This window comes from Chanos chanos, chromosome 6, assembly GCF_902362185.1.
Source record: "Chanos chanos chromosome 6, fChaCha1.1, whole genome shotgun sequence".
Classification (NCBI taxonomy): Eukaryota; Metazoa; Chordata; class Actinopteri; order Gonorynchiformes; family Chanidae; genus Chanos; species Chanos chanos.
In genome coordinates this window covers 1770001-1792500 of record NC_044500.1, presented here as the reverse complement: position 1 = coordinate 1792500, position 22500 = coordinate 1770001, and the positions used below count along the sequence as shown (strand labels likewise).

General features: G+C 46.7%; 1 protein-coding gene across 6 annotated transcripts in view; it reads left to right on the top strand.

Moving 5' to 3' along the window:
* The window catches only part of actn4 (actinin, alpha 4), a 45070-nt gene that overhangs the window by 18633 nt on the left and 3937 nt on the right, over positions 1-22500 (top strand). For 3 of the 6 annotated variants that reach the window (XM_030778492.1, XM_030778488.1, XM_030778487.1), the window contains exons 2-18: positions 3894-4008; positions 7467-7586; positions 8171-8257; positions 9153-9240; positions 9847-9925; positions 10492-10573; positions 12036-12121; positions 15175-15267; positions 15428-15658; positions 16335-16482; positions 16817-16967; positions 18543-18651; positions 19270-19410; positions 19699-19881; positions 20368-20502; positions 20908-21087; positions 21820-21966. In XM_030778492.1, the coding sequence (XP_030634352.1) occupies positions 3894-4008; positions 7467-7586; positions 8171-8257; positions 9153-9240; positions 9847-9925; positions 10492-10573; positions 12036-12121; positions 15175-15267; positions 15428-15658; positions 16335-16482; positions 16817-16967; positions 18543-18651; positions 19270-19410; positions 19699-19881; positions 20368-20502; positions 20908-21087; positions 21820-21966 (2175 nt within the window). Of the gene's footprint in view, positions 1-3893; positions 4009-7465; positions 7587-8170; positions 8258-9152; positions 9241-9846; positions 9926-10491; positions 10574-12035; positions 12122-12809; positions 12896-15174; positions 15268-15427; positions 15659-16334; positions 16483-16816; positions 16968-18542; positions 18652-19269; positions 19411-19698; positions 19882-20367; positions 20503-20907; positions 21088-21819; positions 21967-22500 lie in introns of those variants that run through there. The other 3 variants (XM_030778491.1, XM_030778489.1, XM_030778493.1) reach the window with 2 other exon arrangements.

Here is a 22500-nt window from a genome sequence, read left to right as displayed (position 1 = left end):
CAGGTGGAAGGATGGATGGATGGATGGATGGGTAGATAACTAGAGAGGTGTAGCCTGTGTTTGGGACATGGATAGGCTCTGGTTTAATGGGTGAACTTCTCAGGTGTGAGAAATGCTACCGGGTTAATGCACGTTCAGGGGAAGGGGGGGGGGGTTAGGGCGGTAGCTTTACTGTTATTATAATACACAAACAAAATGAACGTCAGTGAATAGAAAATAAACACCGGTGTAAAACAGTTTGTAGTTGGATGATTTTTGTTGTTGTGTATCACTGGATTTCGTGCTGTGTCTCTATGCTCCAGTTGTGGGACTGCGTTTTTACGTTTAGCTGTAACGAACAGACGTGGCTTAAACGCGACAGACCTCTTAAAGGGCCTGGACCCGAGGACACACCGCTGCACTGGCCCGGCCCGGCGCTGCCCAGAGAGACGCAGGAGGACCTCTAAAGATGGCAGGGTTTGTCAGAAGACAGCGTGTGTGTGTGTGTGTGTTCTTCCCCTGGTCCACTCTGAGCCGTGTGTTCCCTAACAGGTCTCTGTTTTTGATGATGCTTGTTTCACATTGGCTCTGTGCTTGTTAGCACAGGAAGAGCACAGCTGGTTGTGTGTGTGTGTGTGTGCGTGCGACTCTGAGAGAGAGAGAGAGAGAGAGAGAGAGAGAGAGAGAGAGAGAGTGTGTGTGCGTGCGTGCGTGAGCGTGTGTGTGCGCGTGTGTGTGTGTGAGAGAGTCCTCATATCATGGTTTGTGTGTTTTTGATTGGCTGAAATATACAGAGAAAAAAGTGCAGGTGAAAATGAATAAGTGAAGGAAATGGAGGAAGGTAATGAGGCTAACAGAGGTGTGGGGGTGGGACAAGGCCGTGAGTAAACCACCCCCCTGCTTCTGCTTCTGTTATTCTGGTACATGGAATCATAGAGTGAGGGAAGTAAAAAGTTTTAAAAAAGAAAAAAAATGAAGTAAAATGCCTGTTGGGAATGAGGAACTTGGCAGCTGGGTGTGTGTCATCTAAGGGGAAAACTTTTTTTTTTGTTGTTTTTGTTTTGTTTTTTGTCCATTGAAACAATGGGCTTGGTTGCGTGTTTTGAGAGAGATGATTCTATCTGATGTCTGGTAGACTGTGTCTATGCAGGCCAGCGTAGGCTTTGGGGAAGTGTTGGCTTATAGTGGCTGAGATGATCCTGTCTGAGGAATCTGGTTGAGTTTGGTCGTTTTACTGACTCTAGGAGCCCAGACTCAGTGACTTCATGTTTAGTCCATGTGTAGAGTGGTGTTGGAGCTGCAGCTCTGGAGATCTTTGAGTTGAATTCATCGTACCAGCCCTCCTGTCTCAGCTAAAGGCTATTATTTCTTCCCGTGTTTGTCCTGCTGTGGGACTCCAGTGTGATACCCTGTCGTGCTGTTTGATCGGACAGACAGGACACTGACTCAGACGGTCTGTGGACCTGGAGAACGTGACCAGTGCGCAGAAATGTACCTCAAATTTAATTCCAGATTATCCTCCGACCTGAAACCTAATTAGTCAGGAGCACGTCAAGTCTAAACGGCCCAGCAATGGTTTCTTTAAGTCGAAACTGTCGCTTCAGCTCTCATGCTGCCCTCTTTCCAGTTTCGAACTGAGTGACTGATTAAAAACTGTCCTCTGACCTCACACACACACGGGAGCTCCTTCACTCTCAGCTCAGTAGGAAAGTCCTGTGTGCAGTATGCTCAGAGTTTGATTTACTCTCCTATAGGTGTGTGTGTGTGTGTGTGTGTGTGTGTGTTTCCTAATCACGGTTTTTCGACTTCACTGCGTTCCCATAACAAAGCACTGTGCATGTCTGAGCTTGCCTTTCTTTTCATCTGTGCTCTGTGTTCAGAGACTGAGGGAACCTGTGTTTATGAAGTGCGTGTGTGTGTGCGTGTGTGTGTGTGTGTCTGTGTGTGAGAAAGTGCTTATTCATGCTTGTGTGTTTGTGTGAGAGTGTAAGCCTGGCAGCTGTCTTCGAGTGTATAACGTACAGCCTGATTTTTGGTTGTGGGGTTAAAGGTGTGCGTGTGTGTGTGCGTGTGTGTGTGTGTGGCAGAGTCATTCAGAGAATGCTGAGCAGTTGTGAGATAACACACTATGTTTGGTTCCCTCTCTCCAGGTATGACCACACCCTCACCTGTCTGTGTCAGAAATGCACCGCTTGTTTGATTTAGAGTCGAACGCACAGAGTCAGGGAAAGTGTGTGTGTGTACGCGTGCGTGTTTGCGTGTGTGTATGCCTGCGTGTTTGCGTGTGAGTGTGTGTGTGTGAGCGTGTGTGTGAGCGTGTGTGTGAGCGTGTGTGTGAGCGCGTGCGTTTGAGCGGGAGAAAAGGAGAGGGAGAGTAAGAGTATGACTGCGTCTTGAGTTCGTTCCTTTGCAGGGTGTGGTAATTAACAGAGGAGACTTTGTATAACACACCTTCACACAGGCACCTAGAGTAACACGCACACATATCCACTGCATAGGGTTTGATAGCCACGTGCCATAAGGTAATGCTACAGATTAATATAAAAGATTGTGTCGCTGTTGACTGGGGATTATATGAATGTGGACTGTTTTACTGTTTTCCACAGAATAGTGTTATGCTGTCCAGTCCAGCCTGTCGGGGACAGAGTGATGTCTGTCTGAGACAGCCCGCTGTGCCAGTCAGTGTGTGCCTCTGTAATGAAACAGGGCAATAGACTCTTACTGTAAACCACTGTCACCAGCACAGGAGTGGAGTACTGGACAACTGGTGACGTCACTACCAGCACATCAGTCCTACAGCATCACAGGGTTCCCTCTAGTCTTAACACACATGAACCTTAACCCCACAACAGCATAGGGTTTCCTCTAGTCTTAACACACATGAACCTTAACCCCACAACAGCACAGGGTTCCCTCTAGTCTTAACACACATGAACCTTAACCCTACAGATCTGCGTTAGGGGCTCTGTCTGGTGCAGAGATGCTATGATTTGTGTGAGGCTTTGTGTCCTCCTCTAGTGTGTCTGTGTGTGTGCGTGTGTGCGTGTGTGTGTGTGTGCGTGTGTGCGTGTGCATGTGCGTTGTTTATGGATGGCTGGTTTGTTTGTATGAGGGTCCTAACCCCTCCTCTCTGGCTCCGGTGCCCTGTCCTCTTTGGGGGAGTGTGTAGAGACCCATTATCCAGAGGGTTGAATGGGCTCTTTGTGTTAACCAGCGGACAGAGAGAGAGAGAGAGGCAGTGAATGAGTGTTACGGAGTGACCTGCCACCCTGTCAAAATGTTTTCCTATGACACGACACAACCACACTAACGGGGGGGGCTCAGAGGGCGAGTTATACTTATGAAGGAGAGGCTGGGGGGTTGTAAGAAAGGGGGGAGCCCAAGATACAGGCATTAAGAGGGTGTGTGTGAGAGAGAGAGAGGATTGACACAATTGAATCTCACACATCAGTGTAAATGGAGAAGTACCTACAGTGGGGTGGGGGGGGGGGGGGGGAGGGGGGGAGTAGCCATTCATTCAGCATAAGCGGTTTCAGCAAAGACAGGCCAGTGCCAAGGAACAGGGGTGGTTGTTGGAATCCAGTGAAATCAAATGAAATGTCTCTAAACAGACCAGCACAAGCTCCACGCTCGCTGTTTTACCAGGCAGCATCGTTTCTCGCCAACCTGTCAATCTGCAGACCAACCTAATATCAGTCAGAAACACAGGCACACACTTCAAAGCTTCCTGTCAACTTAGGTCGGTGGAAGGTCGCCGCGGAAATGGGCGGCAACCCCGTGGAGTCTTGTGTGTTTGTTGGAACCGAAGTTCTTTTCCGTGTATTGACTGTCTCCTGTGTATATGTGTTGTTTCCCTTGGAACTCACTTCACCTGTGTGTGTGTGTGTGTGTGTGTGTGTGTGTGTCTGTTTCAGACGTTCACTGCATGGTGTAACTCCCACCTGAGGAAAGCCGGAACACAGATTGAGAACATCGAGGAGGACTTTCGGGATGGCCTCAAACTCATGCTCCTACTGGAGGTCATATCTGGTCAGTATTCCACGATCCCAATCCGAGTCCTTCCCAATCCGACCTTCAGCCGCATGCTCTGGTATTGCTCTAGAAAAGTGTGAAGCCTTGTTCCTCTGTCCTCTCCGTCAGTCCCGGATCTTCTGTGGTCTTTCCCGTCCAGATAAAGACTGGACTACTGTGGTCTTTACTGTCCAGATAAAGACTGGACTACTGTGGTCTTTCCCGTCCAGATAAAGACTGGACTTCTGTGGTCTTTACTGTCCAGATAAAGTTTGGACCTCTGTGGTCTTTACTGTCCAGATAAAGACTGGACTTCTGTGGTCTTTACTGTCCAGATAAAGACTGGACTACTGTGGTCTTTCCCGTCCAGATAAAGACTGGACTTCTGTGGTCTTTACCGTCCAGATAAAGACTGGACTTCTGTGGTCTTTCCCATCCAACTAAAGACTGGACTACTGTGGTCTTTACTGTCCAGATAAAGACTGGACTTCTGTGGTCTTTACTGTCCAGATAAAGACTGGACTACTGTGGTCTTTCCCGTCCAGATAAAGACTGGACTTCTGTGGTCTTTACCGTCCAGATAAAGACTGGACTACTGTGGTCTTTACTGTCCAGATAAAGACTGGACTTCTGTGGTCTTTACTGTCCAGATAAAGACTGGACTACTGTGGTCTTTCCCGTCCAGATAAAGACTGGACTTCTGTGGTCTTTACCGTCCAGATAAAGACTGGACTACTGTGGTCTTTCCCATCCAACTAAAGACTGGACTACTGTGGTCTTTCCCGTCCAGATAAAGACTGGACTTCTGTGGTCTTTACTGTCCAGATAAAGACTGGACCTCTGTGGTCTTTACTGTCCAGATAAAGACTGGACTTCTGTGGTCTTTCCCGTCCAGATAAAGACTGGACTTCTGTGGTCTTTACTGTCCAGATAAAGACTGGACTTCTGTGGTCTTTACCGTCCAGATAAAGACTGGACTTCTGTGGTCTTTACCGTCCAGATAAAGACTGGACTTCTGTGGTCTTTCCCGTGCAGATAAAGACTGGACTTCTGTGGTCTTTCCCGTGCAGATAAAGACTGGACTTCTGTGGTCTTTACTGTCCAGATAAAGACTGGACCTCTGTGGTCTTTACTGTCCAGATAAAGACTGGACCTCTGTGGTCTTTCCCGTCCAGATAAAGACTGGACCTCTGTGGTCTTTCCCGTGCAGATAAAGACTGGACTTCTGTGGTCTTTACTGTCCAGATAAAGACTGGACTTCTGTGGTCTTTACTGTCCAGATAAAGACTGGACCTCTGTGGTCTTTCCCGTCCAACTAAAGACTGGACTTCTGTGGTCTTTCCCGCCCAGATAAAGACTGGACTTCTGTGGTCTTTCCCGTCCAGATAAAGACTGGACCTCTGTGGTCTTTCCCGTGCAGATAAAAACTAGATCTCTGCACTGGAAGAGTGTCGTCAGTCTCTCTTCACACTCTGACAGGAACTGTTAGAAACTGTAGAGTTCTGTGGAAGATTGTAGATTTCTAACCCTGTGGCAGAACAGGAAGTGTAGGGGTTTTTTGTTTGAACTTGACAGTTATATTCAGTACTGTAAATGGCACTGTTGGTTTTTCTGCTGATCCTACACTTGGCGGCTGTTTTAACAGCTCTTGGGTCACAGTGGAAGTGCAGCAGTAAGGTTGTTGCTATGGGCCAAACAGACTGGGCTCTGTCTCCTGCCAGAGGAAAAACACCGCCCTGTGACTGGTAGTATACGATACTCGGAGACGACCACTGATTATGCTGTGGTCTTGGCACACGCCAAAGGCCTGTACATGTTGGTGCCAAGAATGTGAGTTTCAGGTAAAGGTTACAGTACTTACGGGCCGGTGTCTGTAACAGTGAACCGCAGCGTTCTATGGGTTATAGTGGTTAGGGACAGGGACAGGTTTGGTGGTGCTTCTGGGTAATCAGTACTGTCTGTCAGTCTGTCAAAGGACTGTGATTACAGTGGTCTCTTTACGCACACGCACACAGCCCCAAACATGCCTTGTCAGTAAAGTGTGTGTGTGTAATCTCTGAAGATTATATCTAGAGCTTTTCACATCACAGATTAGACATTGTGTGTGTGATGTTAGCTTTTCACCATCCCAGATTAGACAGTGTTAGTGTGATTTAAGCTTTTCACCATCCCAGATTAAGCAGTGTGTGTGATGTTGGCTTTTCACCATCCCAGATTAGACAGTGTGTGTGTGATGTGAGCTTTTCACCATCCCAGATTAGACAGTGTGTGTGTGTGTGTGTGTGTGTGTGTGTGTGGTTGTGTGATGTGGGAGGCTGCCTGGCACACACACAGGGAAGAATGTGTCCAGACTGAATAAGACATTGTCTCTGTGTCCAGGGCCTGTGAAGGCCATGGGTCCTAACACCCTCAGATGGAAATATCTGGACATGTCGTCACACCAGAATGTCACACCTAACAGTGTTCTATACATTCACTTCTCTGGGCCATATCTTTAAGTGTATTTTCAATAGATGATTATGAATGTGGTTTTCAGTAGAGAGACAGATGTCAAGCCAATATGAAGTTATCTCTCAGCCCTTGAGTCAAAGCCGATGTCACGCCCAGCTGTGGTCACACACACTCACACACACACACTGTGAATCAAAGCTGTTGTCTGGCCCAGCTGTGGCCAGATGCCTGTGTACAGCCGTTTGACCTTTCTGTCTGTGGACACAGGCATCTCTCAGAGCACAGCTCTTAGGTTACTTGCTTTGCTTTTTTCGCCTCCAGAAACACCAGAGAGAAGCAGAAATAGAGGAGAAAAGGAAAAGGCAGGACTCAAGTCCCTAATCACGGCTCTTTTTGTCACTCCAACAGACATTTAACGGCTCTGTCACTCCGACAGACATTTAACGGCTCTGTGGGTCACACCAACAGACATTTACCAGCTCTGTCGGTCACACCAACAGACTTTTACCAGCTCTGTCGGTCACACCAACAGACTTTTACCAGCTCTGTCGGTCACTCCGACAGACAGTTCCAAATGACAAAAAAAAAAACTGTACCAAAGACGAAAGACAAAGGGGAAGACAGACGGGTTGTCTTGACTGACGGCCGGTCTGTAACATACAGGAATGATGCGTAGGGGTGTACGTGACGTGATGCCCTGATAGAGCACCATGGTAACGGCAGATGTGGACTACACTTTATAGAACGGGCGAAAACGTTGAATAATGAGATGTCATTCTCCTGCTGTCAATTTTGTCTGTCTGTCTGTCTGTCTGTCTGTCTTTGTTTTTTGTTGTGTGTGTTTGTGCATGTGTTGCAGATGGTGTTAATCCTGGTGTGTTATAATGTTCTCTCTGTATGGAAATGCTTTAGCCCTGCAGGTACACTGCTGATGCAGTGGAAACCTCAGTCTGCTGTGTTGGGAGTTTGTCAGCTAAATGTGTGTGTGTGTGTGTGTGTGTGTGTGTGTGTGTGTGTGTGTGTAGGGGAGAGGTTACCCAAGCCGGAGAGAGGTAAGATGAGAGTCCACAAGATCAACAATGTCAACAAAGCCCTGGATTTCATCGCCAGCAAAGGAGTCAAACTGGTGTCCATCGGAGCTGAAGGTAGATGCATCTGCAGTCACAGTCTCTCACACACACACACACACACACACACACACACACACTTACTCCATATTTCTGTCTCTCTGTCATAGACACATGCTTTTTCTCAATGGCCATAGAGACTGTCCTGATAAATGATGGAGAGCAGTTGGCTGGTCAGAGTGAGGGAGTGGGTGTGTGTGTGTGAGTGTGTGTGTCTGAATGTCTGAGACAGTAGATCACAGAGAGGAATGAGTGTGTGAACCACGGAGCGATACTATGACAGTGACCTTTTGCCCCCTCTCTGACTAATTTCCCCGACCCCCTCATCCCATCCATTGCACGGATGAGTTAACCACGCCCACATACAACCTTTACCAACGCTAGGCCACTCCCACATCCACTGAGGCCTTCCTCACTCTCACAAAGGCCCAGAGTTCAGAATAACATGATTGGTTACTCTGGCTCACTAGGTGTGTTAAAGCGACTATGATTAGATGTAAATTAGAATTCTGAGGTGGATTACTGTGCAAACCTCACTCCATACCACACTGACCAATGGCTGAGGAGAGTAGAGTAACCTGTTGATGTGGTTTTGTTTGCAGAAATTGTGGATGGAAACGTGAAGATGACTCTGGGAATGATCTGGACCATAATCCTGCGCTTTGCCATTCAGGACATCTCTGTGGAGGGTTAGAGTTCTCTTCTCCCCACACACTTCACATTCACTCACTAAACACATGGTCTTTCTCCAGTCTGTCTCTTCAACAGACTCTCACGCAAGCATGTTAGAGCCCCACGCAGAATCTGCCCCTCTGACATCCTGCAGTTTCATATTCACTCACTAAACACATGGTCTTTCTCCAGTCTGTCTCATCAACAGACTCTCACGCAATATATACATATATACATACTGTATATACATACTGTACACAGATGTTTATGAATATTTATTCTCTTTCTATAAAGTGCTTTAACATGTCTGTATATATGTACACACACGTTTATGAATATTTATTCTCTTTCTATAAAGCGCTTTAACATGTCTGTATATATGTACACACACGTTTATGAATATTTATTCTCTCTATATAAAGTGCTTTAACATGTCTGTATATATGTACACACGTTTATGAATATTTATTCTCTTTCTATAAAGCGCTTTAACATGTCTGTATATATGTATATATGTAGCATTTGTTATTGTGTCATTTTGGACTGAAAGGTGCATCAGAGAGAGGATAAGTGAGTGAATGTGTTTGATGAGGTAGAGTAGATATCACTCCCCACTAATTCATTTGAACCCAGATAATCTCCTGACTGCGTTAGCATGGTCTCTAGGCTGTGTCTCTTTTCCCTGACTAGATTATATGCACGTGCCTGCTTCAACGTTATGGCCTGTAATAAGCTTTTAGGCCTTAGAGAGAGAATGAGAGTGAGAGATATTCTAACTTCTCCTAAACTCACTCACCTGATACCCACATCTCCAGTGTCCCCTCCTCTCCAGTTACATTATCTGTCCTCACAGCCCCCCCCCATACTCATTCTCTCTCTCTCTCTCTCTCTCTCTCTCCCTCTCTCTCACAGAGACCTCTGCTAAGGAGGGTTTGCTTCTGTGGTGCCAGAGGAAGACCGCGCCCTATAAGAATGTCAACGTGCAGAACTTCCACATCAGGTAGACTCACCTCCCATTTCAGTCAGTCACAGAAAACCGTAACATATGACTGATGTCCATCAAGTACAACCCATAACATACGACTGAGTTTATCACATACATCACATAACATTCAACTGAATTTATCACATACACCACATAACATACGACTGATGTCCATCACATACACCACATAACATACGACTGATGTCCATCACATACACCACATAACAAACGACTGATGTCCATCACATACACCACATATCATTTGACTGAGTTTATCAAATACACCACATAACATTCGACTGAGTTGATCAAATACACCTCAACCCTCCCCCCTCACACCCACCCTCCTCTGGTAGGTTCAGATAAACACCACTGTCTGATTTCAGACCAGTGCTCCTCTATGATCTAAATGATGACTTTGTGCTGAATAAAAGCACACCGGTCAGTAAATAGCACCGTGTGAAATATCGCCCTCTGTTGGTAACTTCATGTCTGGCCTGCTTCTGTTCTTCAAAGTGATACTGAGTAATTTACAACTGACACACAATGTGTAAACAGTCAGTTTGGCCAATTTTATTGACTCTCTCTCTCTGTCTCTGTCTCTCTGTCTGTCTCTCACAGCTGGAAGGATGGTCTCGCCTTCAACGCTCTCATCCACAGACACAGGCCTGAGCTCATTGATTATGACAAGCTGAGAAAGGTGACACCTTAAGTAACAGTGACCTCAGTTCACCCCCAACATCTCCCTGTGTCCGAAAACAATCACAAAAACATTTCCAAAGCAATACAGATAAGAAGGAGAGAAATGTAAACAGAATTAAAACAAACAGTCGAGATATGATCTCCATTAATTGCAAAATGCACAGAGTTTGTGGAGATGGCAGTTGAATCAGACCCGGGGAGAGAGAGGAGAGAAATGTCCTCTCTTTATGGAACACACAGTCAGTATCAGGGCATGACAGTCTGCCTGTTTAAGGTTATGCAAATCCCACATTTGGAGTTGTGTTTCATCTGTAAACCAGGCTTGGTAATGATGACATAGACTGAATATGGTGGCTGATAGACAGTTCTGGTATTGGATGGTTAAGACCAGGCTGGTGGGACAGGCTGAAATCTGTGAGATGTGAAGCTAAAGGTTTACCTGTGTGTTCTGAGATTCTCTGACTGGGTTAGAAGCTGGGTTTGTGAGTGAGGTGACTGGGATCAGAGTGTATGAGAGTGTGTGTGTGTGTGAGCGCCCATGCTGAGTGCTGTCTGTGTTTGCAGGATGATCCTGTCACCAACCTGAACAACGCCTTTGAAGTGGCAGAGAAATACCTGGACATCCCCAAGATGCTGGATGCAGAAGGTACCAGATCCCTCTTTCCTCTCCTGATCTCTGTATGGAGTGTGTGTGTGTGTGTGTGTGTGTGCGCATAGGTGTGTGTGTGTGTGTGTGTGAGAGAGAGAGACATAGTGAGACATTGTGTGTGTATATCTGTGAGAGTGAGATGGAGAGCTTGTGTGTCTGTTTTGACTTGTGTGGATGGTTGTTGTGTTGGGCTGCGTGTGGTGTTGTAGGTGTGGATGGTTGTTGTGTTGGGCTGTGTGTGGTGTTGTAGGTGTGGATGGTTGTTGTGTTGGGCTGTGTGTGGTGTTGCAGGTGTGGATGGTTGGTTGTTGTGTTGGGCTGTGTGTGGTGTTGTATGTGTGGATGATTGTTGTGTTGGGCTGTGTGTGGTGTTGTAGGTGTGGGTGGATGGTTGTTGTGTTGGGCTGTGTGTGGTGTTGTAGGTGTGGGTGGATGGTTGTTGTGTTGGGCTGCGTGTGGTGTTGTAGGTGTGGGTGGATGGTTGTTGTGTTGGGCTGCGTGTGGTGTTCTAGGTGTGGATGGTTGGTTGTTGTGTTGGGCTGTGTGTGGTGTTGTATGTGTGGATGGTTGGTTGTTGTGTTGGGCTGTGTGTGGTGTTGTATGTGTGGGTGGATGGTTGTTGTGTTGGGCTGCGTGTGGTGTTGTATGTGTGGGTGGATGGTTGTTGTGTTGGGCTGCGTGTGGTGTTGTAGGTGTGGGTGGTTGGTTGTTGTGTTGGGCTGTGTGTGGTGTTGTAGGTGTGGGTGGATGGTTGTTGTGTTGGGGTGTGTGTGGTGTTGTATGTGTGAATGGTTGTTGTGTTGGGCTGTGTGTGGTGTTGTAGGTGTGGGTGGATGGTTGTTGTGTTGGGCTGCGTGTGGTGTTGTAGGTGTGGATGGTTGGTTGTTGTGTTGGGCTGTGTGTGGTGTTGTATGTGTGTATTTCCAGGTTGTGGTTCCTTTCTGATTCTAAAGCCTGCATTGCTCTTTATTTATGTGATACACACACACACACACACATCCCCAAACCTCTCAAATCTCAGACATAGTCTCTTCGCTGTCATCTTTCTCTCCTTAATCCCCATCACTTTTCCCCTGTCAACAGCTCCTGTGTGTGTGTGCGTGTGTGTGTGTGTGTGTGTGTGCGTGTGTGTGTGTGTGTGTGTGTGTGTGTGTGTGCCTTTGTGTTAGAAGCTCCGTCATGTATCGTGACTAGGCCTATGTGTTTATTTGTGTGTGTGTGTGTGTGTGTGTGTCTGCGCTGTTTATGCATGTGTGTAACTCTGTCATTCCACAGCTGTGTACCAGTGTGTCCTTAATGGTGTATGTCTGTCTTAATGGTGTATGTCTGTCTTAATGGTGTATGTCTGTCTTAATGGTGTATGTGTGTGTATACGAGCTCTGCTACGGTGTGTAACCATAGCGACGGTGGCTGTCTGTCCCGTGTCCTTGTATGTGTGTAATCGATGTTTTCCCTGCAGACATTGTAAACACTGCCCGTCCGGATGAGAAAGCCATAATGACCTATGTGTCCAGTTTCTACCATGCCTTTTCTGGAGCACAGAAGGTACCCCCCCCCCCCCCCCCCCCAAAAAAGTGTGATCTTTAACCTCTCTCCATGACCCCATGACCCTAAACCTGCACCTCAGCTTCTCTCGGGCGTGGCTTTCTGTTCAACAATCGTGGGAAGAGCGGAGAATGGGCTGATCAGGACACTCCACTCTTCACACACACACACACACACACACACACACACACACACACACACACACACACACATACATATATATATATATATATATATATATATATATATATATATATATATATATATATACATATATATATATAAAAACACACAGACACACCTGAGCCAGGGCTCTGTGGTCCTGCTGAGAAAACAGGACTGGCTGAGCACATAGGGTATGGTGTGTGTGCAGGTCCTGACATTGTCCTTGTTACCTGTGGCAGACTCCTTCCGCTTCGTTGAGACAGGCTTTCACACACACTCTCTCTCTCTCTCTCTTTCTCAGCTTGATCACTCACTCACTCACTCACTCACTGACTCACTCACTCACTGGGCATAGTTCACTAACAGCGACCAGGCAGGTGGAGGAACCAGGCGGGTGCTTTGTCTCCAGCGAATCCCTACACCAGACTGTTCTGCTGGGTCACCCTGGCTTTGGGTTGCTTTGCTTCACCGCACCTCTCCCTCTCTCTCTCTCTCTCTCTCTGGTCTGACCTTTCGGCTCTAGACATCGTGGGTACACTGCGGCCTGACGAAAAGGCTATCATGACCTACGTCTCCTGCTTCTATCACGCCTTCTCCGGCGCACAGAAGGTGAGCGACCCTGACCTCTCACGCCTGACCCCTGGCCCCCGGAAACCCTAAGGCTACCGCAGCAAAGGTTACGGGGGAGGCCAGGGACACGGCTGTGATGACTCCTGGTCTCTAACTGCCACGCACCCCCGCCCCCCCCCCGCCACTCAAACCACATCTTAATAACCGTCCTCCTGTATTTGGTTTCTCTCAGCCGAGGGGTCATATACTTGTGTTTCCCTAAGTATGTTCTTGGTTTAAAAAAAAAAAAAAAAAACCCAACAGAGAACCTGTGTGAGACAAACTTCAGTTTGATAGTAGTGATTGGTGTACGGACAATACCTTTCAAATTTTTTTTTGTTGTTTTCTTTTTTTAATGAAAGCAGTGTGGTATGGGCATTCTGACTGGAGTGAAAAAACCCTGAAAAGAAAACTTGTGAATTTGTTTTTTTATGAATTCTCTCATGGTTGTGCAGATTGCAGTTGTCATGGTTACTGTGGTCTTTTTTTTTTCCTGACTGAATATCTATGGGAAACACATGTATATGATTACAAGGTTCAGATGGAAAATCATCATTTATCTTAAGGGGTCTTAGTATCTGTCTTATCTGACACTTAATGACGCCTAAACATGTAAGGAGTAACATTTGCTATGTGACATATGTATATGTATATATGTGTGTGTATATATCGGTCCACTCTTACACATACTATCAATAGTAACTTAACGCTCAGTGCCTGAAACCGTATTGGCTTCTGAGTTTGTGTGTATGGAAGTGTGTTTAATAGTAAAGTGCATCAGTAAGATGGTGTTCAGAACTTTATAGCAAGACGTTATGTGTCAGTGTGGACCGTGTCAAATATCTTTAATGATGTATTTAATGTAATTAAACATGTATGCCTAGGATTTTTGTTTTTCTTTTTGGAATGAGCACCAAACAAATGTACTGTAGTAGTTTGTTCAGGGCTGTTGTAATTTGTTAGCGCTGAGTCTCAATGCAGATGTGAACTTTGTGTATTTCAGTGATAGTTAGCGCCATAGCGAGGCCCCCGGGAGGTGACACAAAGCGGTACAGGACAATGTGAACGCTTTTTTTTGGGGTTTTGGTTTGAGCGAAGAGAACGCATGCGGTTTTATCATTTAAAAAAAAAAAAAAACCACCTTGTGTGGAGCTAGCCTACACCGTGTTCAGACTAACTGTAGCTGCTGCTAGCATGGCACCCTAGTCACTGTTAAGGGGTTGTTGTTGTTGTTGTTGTTTAGTTTTGTCAAATAACCATAATTTCTCTTATGACAGAGTGAAGTTGCACGCACAGGTGTGTGTATGTGTTAAGCACTTTTAAATCGTAACAGCGCATGTTCAGATTGAGTTGCGAGTGTTTTTGTCGTTTAACGTTTTGCCTGACCTGTACAACTTTAAGGAGTCTTGTGTAACGGGTGTTGCTTCAGATCTGCTCACCGCTAAACCTGTGTTTCTCCACTGAACGTGTGGAAAATAAAACCGGTGATTTCTCTGTAACCATGCACTGAAACATTCAACACAGTGCTGACACAACAACAGCCACGTGTGTTAGGATTAATAAGTCGCTTTCCTATTAGATTTCAATTTCATACTATAAATTAATCGACCATGAAGAAATACATATGTTGGTAAATGATAAACTTGCTAAAATATGCTGTAAGACTTCAGCTGGTAATTGTGTATTGTTGCAGTAGTTTTATGGTTTTCGTACTATTTATTTTTTGTTTGTTTTAAACAAAAGGTTTTTCCTGTTCTCCTTAAGCTGAAGTGATGCTTCTCTGGTAAACTAGTCAGACACAGACCAGAGCAGTGTACAGCAGTATGGCATTAATACACAGATAAACACGCCATTACAGAGACTCAAGACCGTCTGAAATATAAAGGTGCAACTGTTAAATGTGTAGCATTCATCACAGAGAACTTCAGTCATTAGCTCCTTTGAGTTTCAGCAGTGTGTGAGTTTTACATTAGGCTTGTTTAATGCAGACAACAGAGGGTCATTAGCATCTGAATCACGCTTAAACTTTGGCTGGTATATGGTTTTGAGAAACTGTTCCTGTGAGAGTTATGGTTAAACGATTTAAGTTATGGTTAAATGGTTGAAGTTGCAGTTAAGTAGTTAGCTTGAGAATGACACACAGAGCACATAGGGGCAGGCACTCACATCTGATTGGCAAAGAGTCATCAGTCATCCTGCAGAAACATAGGTCAGACCTCTTAGCTGTGGCATACTGGGTCCAATCACTACAGCACATTGACTCTTCTCTTCTCTGATAGGCTGAGACAGCCGCCAATAGGATCTGCAAAGTGCTTGCTGTCAACCAGGAGAACGAGCATCTTATGGAGGACTATGAGAAACTGGCTAGTGATGTGAGTGAACGCGATTCCTCATCAGTCTGTTGATGTAAACTGCCTGTCTGTTTTACCGCCCTATGCAAGGCTAAAACACTAAGTGTCTCTCCTTCCCTCTCCGTCCCTGCCCCCCTGTCCCTGGCCCCCTGTCCCTGCCCCCTGTCCCTGCCTCCCACAGCTGCTGGAGTGGATTCGCAGAACCATCCCCTGGCTGGAGAACCGCGCGCCGGAGAAGACGATGGCAGAAATGCAGCAGAAGCTGGAGGACTTCAGGGATTACCGACGCGTCCACAAGCCGCCCAAAGTCCAGGAGAAATGTCAGCTGGAGATCAACTTCAACACGCTGCAGACCAAACTGCGGCTCAGCAACAGACCTGCCTTCATGCCCTCAGAGGGGCGCATGGTGTCGGTGAGGACACGCCCGTGCCTACAGCGCTGTGTCTGGAAGGAGCTTTCACTGTCTCACTGCCTTTTCCTAGACAGCCAGAACCGCTTTGCTTTGACACCCTGATTCGGGTTCAGAACAGAAAACGATGGCCAGTGTTAACCCTAACCCTAACCCTAACGTTTTGACAGTGAGCCTTAGTTGAGTTCAGACGGACATACGGTGGTTAACGCTGGACGGCATTAACTCAGGTTCTTTTAAGCTTGAGTTTGAGTTTAAGCTTGAGTTTGAGCTTGAGTTTGAGTTTGAGTTTGCCTCAGGCGTTTGCTGCATTTAGCGAGTGTTGGAAATGTTTGAGTACGGTGGTTTCGCTGACGGCCGCGGTTGCTGTGCTGTTGCCAAGTGACCGATGCCTGTCCTTTAATGACAGACAGAGTAGAATATCAAGGCTGAATTACTGTACAGTTATCGTTGAAGACTAAGAGATTGCTCTGAATGTTTGTGTAGTTTAAATACACATCCAGAACACTGTTCTGTAAACTCAAAATCCTGTAGCAGTTTCTCATTAACATAAACACCCCTTGAATGTCACATATCAGTGTTTTGTTGTCTGATTTTGTTGTGTACTGTGATCTGTCATACACACTTCTCAGTTGCCAGCCCTGAGGGTAACTCTGTGTCTGTTTTCTCCTGTCTGCAGGACATTAATGGGGCGTGGCATAACCTGGAGGGGGCGGAGAAAGGTTATGAGGAGTGGCTCCTGAATGAGATCCGCCGGCTGGAGAGACTGGACCACCTGGCAGAGAAGTTCCGACAGAAAGCCGCCATTCACGAGTCCTGGACCGACGGTACCGTCGCCCTCTCCAGCAGGGAGTTAGAACCTAGAACCTTAGCACTGGATACAGGATTGAAAGAGCAAACATGTTACGGTTAAATGGATTTGGTAGAAGAAGAGGGTGGATTAAAATCTGTTAACATGCTGACTGTTCAGGAATGAGACTAGACAGACACAGGGTCTGCAGATGAACTCAGAACAGCTGTGTTGGCAGAGGCTGCAATGCTAGCACAGACTTTTGCTGCCTTATTTGTTTATGACACTGTTAGATTTATCTGGCTTCAGCTTTGCTTTCATTATAATACTTTCTGATGTGTGTGTCTGTCTCTGTGTGTGTGTGTGAGTAGGTAAGGAAGCCATGCTGACACAAAAGGACTACGAAACTGCCTCTCTGTCTGAGGTAAAGGCGTTGCTACGGAAACACGAGGCCTTTGAGAGCGACCTCGCGGCTCACCAGGACCGCGTGGAGCAGATTGCTGCGATAGCACAGGAGTTAAAGTAAGTGAGAGGGATGGAAGGATGGCTAGAGATAGAGAGCAGAGAGGGAAAGGACTGGGTGGAGGAAGGGAGAGAGACAGAAGAAAGTAGGAGAGAGTGAAAGAGTGAGTGTAAATGAAAGAGAAGAGTTGAAACACAGGCTGTGGAGTGTAACACTGTCTCACTGTGATGTCAGTGAGGGGTTGTAACAGTGTAACACTGACTCATTGTCATGTCAGTGAAGAGATGTAACAGTGTAACACTAACTCATTGTCATGTAACAGTGTAACACTGACTCATTATGATGTCAGTGAAGAGATGTAACAGTGTAACACTGTCTCATTGTGATGTCAGTGAAGAGTTGTAACAGTGTAACGCTGTCTCTCATTGTGATTTCAGTGAAGAGTTGTAATCGAGTGTAACGTTGTCTCTTATTGTGATGTCAGTGAAGAGATGTAACAGTGTAACACTGACTCATTATGATGTCAGTGAGGGGTTGTAACAGTGTAACACTGACTCATTGTCATGTCAGTGAAGAGATGTAACAGTGTAACACTAACTCATTGTCGTGTAACAGTGTAACACAGACTCATTATGATGTCAGTGAAGAGTTGTAACAGTGTAAGACTGTCTCATTGTGATATCAGTGAAGAGTTGTAATAGAGTGTAACGCTGTCTCACTGTGATGTCAGTGAAGAGTTGTAATAGAGTGTAACGCTGTCTCACTGTGATTTCAGTGAAGAGTTGTAACAGAGTGTAACACTGTCTCACTGTGATGTCAGTGAAGAGTTGTAACAGAGTGTAACACTGTCTCACTGTGATGTCAGTGAAGAGTTGTAACAGTGTAACACTGTCTCACTGTGATGTCAGTGAAGAGTTGTAACAGTGTAAGACTGTCTCACTGTGATTTCAGTGAAGAGTTGTAATAGAGTGTAACGCTGTCTCTCATTGTGATTTCAGTGAAGAGTTGTAACAGTGTAACGCTGTCTCTCATTGTGATTTCAGTGAAGAATTGTAACAGAGTGTAACGTTGTCTCTCATTGTGATGTCAGTGAAGAGTTGTAATAGAGTGTAATGCTGTCTCTCATTGTGATTTCAGTGAAGAGATGTAATAGAGTGTAACACTGACTCATTGTGATTTCAGTGAAGAGTTGTAACAGTGTAACACTGTCTCACTGTGATTTCAGTGAAGAGTTGTAACAGTGTAACGCTGTCTCTCATTGTGATTTCAGTGAAGAATTGTAACAGAGTGTAACGTTGTCTCTCATTGTGATGTCAGTGAAGAGTTGTAATAGAGTGTAATGCTGTCTCTCATTGTGATTTCAGTGAAGAGTTGTAATAGAGTGTAAGACTGTCTCACTGTGATGTCAGTGAAGAGTTGTAACAGTGTAACACTGTCTCACTGTGATGTCAGTGAAGAGTTGTAACAGTGTAACACTGTCTCACTGTGATGTCAGTGAAGAGTTGTAACAGTGTAACGCTGTCTCTCACTGTGATGTCAGTGAAGAGTTGTAATAGAGTGTAATGCTGTCTCTCATTGTGATTTCAGTGAAGAGTTGTAATAGAGTGTAATGCTGTCTCTCATTGTGATTTCAGTGAGCTGGATTACTATGACTCACCCAGTGTGAACGCTCGCTGTCAGAAGATCTGTGAACAGTGGGATACTCTGGGATCACTCACACAGAGCCGCAGGGAATCGCTGGAGGTACACACACACACACACACACACACACACACACACACAGGCACGGCTAAAGAGAGTTAGACAGGCTCACACAAACAGAGCTACAGGGAGTTACACATGCTCGTACACACACACACACAGTAATGTGCACACACTCAGGAACACAGAGTGACTGGAATTGGACAAAGACATGAATAGACACGCACACACACACACCACACACACACACCACACACACACACACACACCACACACACTCACACCACACACACTCACACCACACACACTCACACCACACACACTCACACACACCACACACACACACCACACACACACACCACACACACACACACCACACACATACACACACACACTCACACCACACACACACACTCACACCACACACACACACTCACACCACACACACACACACACACACACACACACACACACTCACACCACACACACTCACACCACACACACACACACACACACACACACACGCACAGAGTCACTGAAACTGAGCAGGTATGTGTAGTCACTGGTAGTATTTGCTAAAAAATACACATACACAAGCAGTGTGTTATACAAAGTGTGTGTGTGTGTGTGTGTGTGTGTGTGTGTGTGTGCGCGGTGCAGAGGACAGAGAAGCAGTTGGAGTCGATCGATGAGCTGTACCTGGAGTACGCCAAAAGGGCTGCGCCATTCAACAACTGGATGGAGGGAGCCATGGAGGACCTGCAGGACATGTTCATCGTGCACAACATCGAGGAGATCCAGGTGTGAACCACGCCCTATCTCTGCTCCTCTCAGGAGTCTGTGTCATCGCTCTGGGTTTGTGTGATGGGAGTAAAAAGTGTTACTGGTATGTGTGGTGATAAGACACACAACCTGACCATCGCTGTGATACTGTAAGAACTGTTTGTCCTTCTCTCTTGGTCTCGTTCCGTCTCCCTCTCTCGCCCTGTCTCACTCTCTCTCTCTGTCTCCTTCTCTCACACTGTCTCTCTCTCTCTCTCTCTCTCTCTCTCTCTCTCTCTCTCTCTCTCTCTCTCTGTCTCTCTGCAGGGTCTGATCACAGCCCATGAGCAGTTTAAATCCACTCTCCCTGAGGCAGATAAAGAGAGAGAGGCTATCCAGGCCATCCAGGCTGAGGTACAGAAAATCGCCCAATACAACGGCATCAAGCTGAGTGGCACCAACCCCTACACCACCATCACACCACAGAGCATCAACAGCAAGTGGGAACAGGTGCGTATGTGTCTGTGTGCGTGAGAACCGGGTTAAAGGCAGATTGTCATGTTTCTTCAGTGATTTTCCACCAGGTTTGTGGAGAAGCAGTGACTTGTTTGAACAGATCTTGAATGTTTAAGCAGTTGCCTGTTTTAGCTGGAACAGAACGAAGTAAAATGCAGGTTTTACAGACTGTGCAAATGGATTGCAAGTTTAACCCGAGGTGTCCTGTACAGATAGTGATTTAATTCTGCACTTCTCTCTGTGTTCCTGTGTTTGCTGGGGTGTCTTTGTCTGGCCGGACATTGTGATAGTCAGACAGCCATTTCGCACTGAAACAGTTTGACCCATGTTTGTTCTAGCAGTCCATATTAGGGTGTAGTCTTTGTCTGTGCATTGGTCTTCATTGTGAGGCAGAGTGCTTTAGGCTGCATGTGTAGTGTTCTCCACAGCCTGGTGTGTTTGAGGTTGACTTTGGCGCCACCTTGTGTCCGTTTGTTGCAGGTGCAGCAGCTGGTGCCTCAGCGTGATCAGGCTTTGCAGGAGGAGCTGAGCAAACAGCAGTCCAACGACCACCTCAGACGCCAGTTTGCCTCACAGGCCAACATGGTCGGGCCCTGGATCCAGAATAAGATGGAGGTACTGGAGAGATGTCTGTCTCTCTGTGTCAATATTTCTGTCCAAATGATCTCAGCACAGAAACAAATAGAGCACTCTCCTGACTGTTACAACTAGTGTAACTTCAGGGGTGTTGTTACCATCACCAAAGAGGTATAAAAGTGTGGAGACACATGTTTGACTTTGTCAAGTTTGCTTTCCATGGTACATGAAGGCAACCACTCCTCTGTCTCACTGTATTATTATTGGTGACAGTTCTGTGACAGTTCCATGACTGGATGAATGAATGATTAGACCATATTTACACTAAAAACATTTAGAACCACGTAACCCTTTCCCACTGTTGGGACTGTAGCCTAAATATGTGCGTGTGTGTGTGTGTGTGTGCGCGTGCGTGTGTGTGCGCGTGCGTGCGTGTGTTATCAGGAGATTGGGCGGATATCCATTGAGATGAACGGGACACTGGAGGACCAGCTGACTCACCTGCGTCAGTATGAGCAGAGCATCATTGAGTACAAACCCAACATTGACCAGCTGGAGGGAGATCACCAGCTCATCCAGGAGGCTCTCATCTTCGACAACAAATACACCACCTACACCATGGAGGTACCGCCCTCCTCTCCTCCCATCCTCAGTCTGTCCTGCTGTCCCTCTGTGGTCTGCCGCCTCTCTCAGGACCTCTCTCAGGACCTCTCTGACTCTTCTCCTCTCTCTGACTCTTCCCTCTCTCTGACTCTTCCCCCCTCTCTCTGACTCCTCCCCTCTCTCTGACTCCTCCCCTCTCTCTGACTCCTCCCCTGTCTCTGACTCTTCCCCCCCCCTTCTCTGACTCTTCCCCCCCGACTCCCCCCCCCCTGACTCTTCCCCCCCCCTTCTCTGACTCTTCCCCCCCGACTCCCCCCCCCTCTGACTCTCCCCTCTCTCTGACTTCCCCCCCCCCTCTCTGACTCTTCCCCCCTCTCTCTGACTCTTCCCCCCTCTCTCTGACTCCTCCCCTGTCTCTGACTCCTCCCCTGTCTCTGACTCCTCCCCTCTCTCTGACTCCTCCCCTGTCTCTGACTCTTCCCCTCTCTCTGACGCTTCCTCTCTTTCTCTCCTGTGTTTTCTGTCCACATGTTCCAGTGTCTCTGCATCCTCTCACGTTCTGGCTCCATGTTTGTCAGGCCTCTGCCCTGTTCCTCTCATCCTCTCCCCTGTCTGTCTGTCTGTCTGGCAAACAAAAGATAATAATCAGTAAATCAGTAAAACAGCGGAAACCTACAAACAGTCCAGTTAATGGGGAATTATTCTCTCTATTTCTCTCTCTCTCTCTCTCTCTCTCTCTCTCTCTCTCTGTAGCATCTGCGTGTAGGCTGGGAGCAGCTCCTCACCACCATCGCTCGCACCATTAACGAAATCGAGAATCAGATCCTGACGCGTGACGCCAAGGGCATCAGCCAGGAGCAGCTGCATGAGTACCGCGCCTCCTTCAACCACTTCGACAAGGTCGGGTCCTTCAGGACAGAGCGTGTGTGTGTGTGTGTGTGTGTGTGTGTGTGTGTGTGAGCGAGCGCGTGTGTGTGTGTGTGTGTGTGTGTGTGTGTGAGCGAGCGTGTGTGTGAGCGAGCGTGTGTGTGTGTGAGCGAGCGCGCGCGCGCGTGTGTGTGTGTGTGTGTGTGTGTGTGAGCTTGTGTGTGTGTCTGTCCAGTGTGATTCTGTGCGTGCATTCATGACTTTAGCATGAGAGAAACCTCCATCAGGGTGTATGTTTGTGTGTGTGTGTATGTTTGCACTGCTGTGTGAACTAGTGAATTGCATAGTTGCGACATGTTTGGTAATATATGAACCCTCTAAGGTCTATTGATCAGTATATGCAGGCAAAGTTTGACTGACAGGTGGGCTTTCCAATCATATTCATCTGTCACCCATGTCATTTCGCATACTGTGTACAGTCATGTGTTAGACTTTTAGAGCTGTGTCTAACAGGCCTGGGATTGGTCAGTGTCTAACAGGCCTGGGATTGGTCAGTGTCTAACAGGC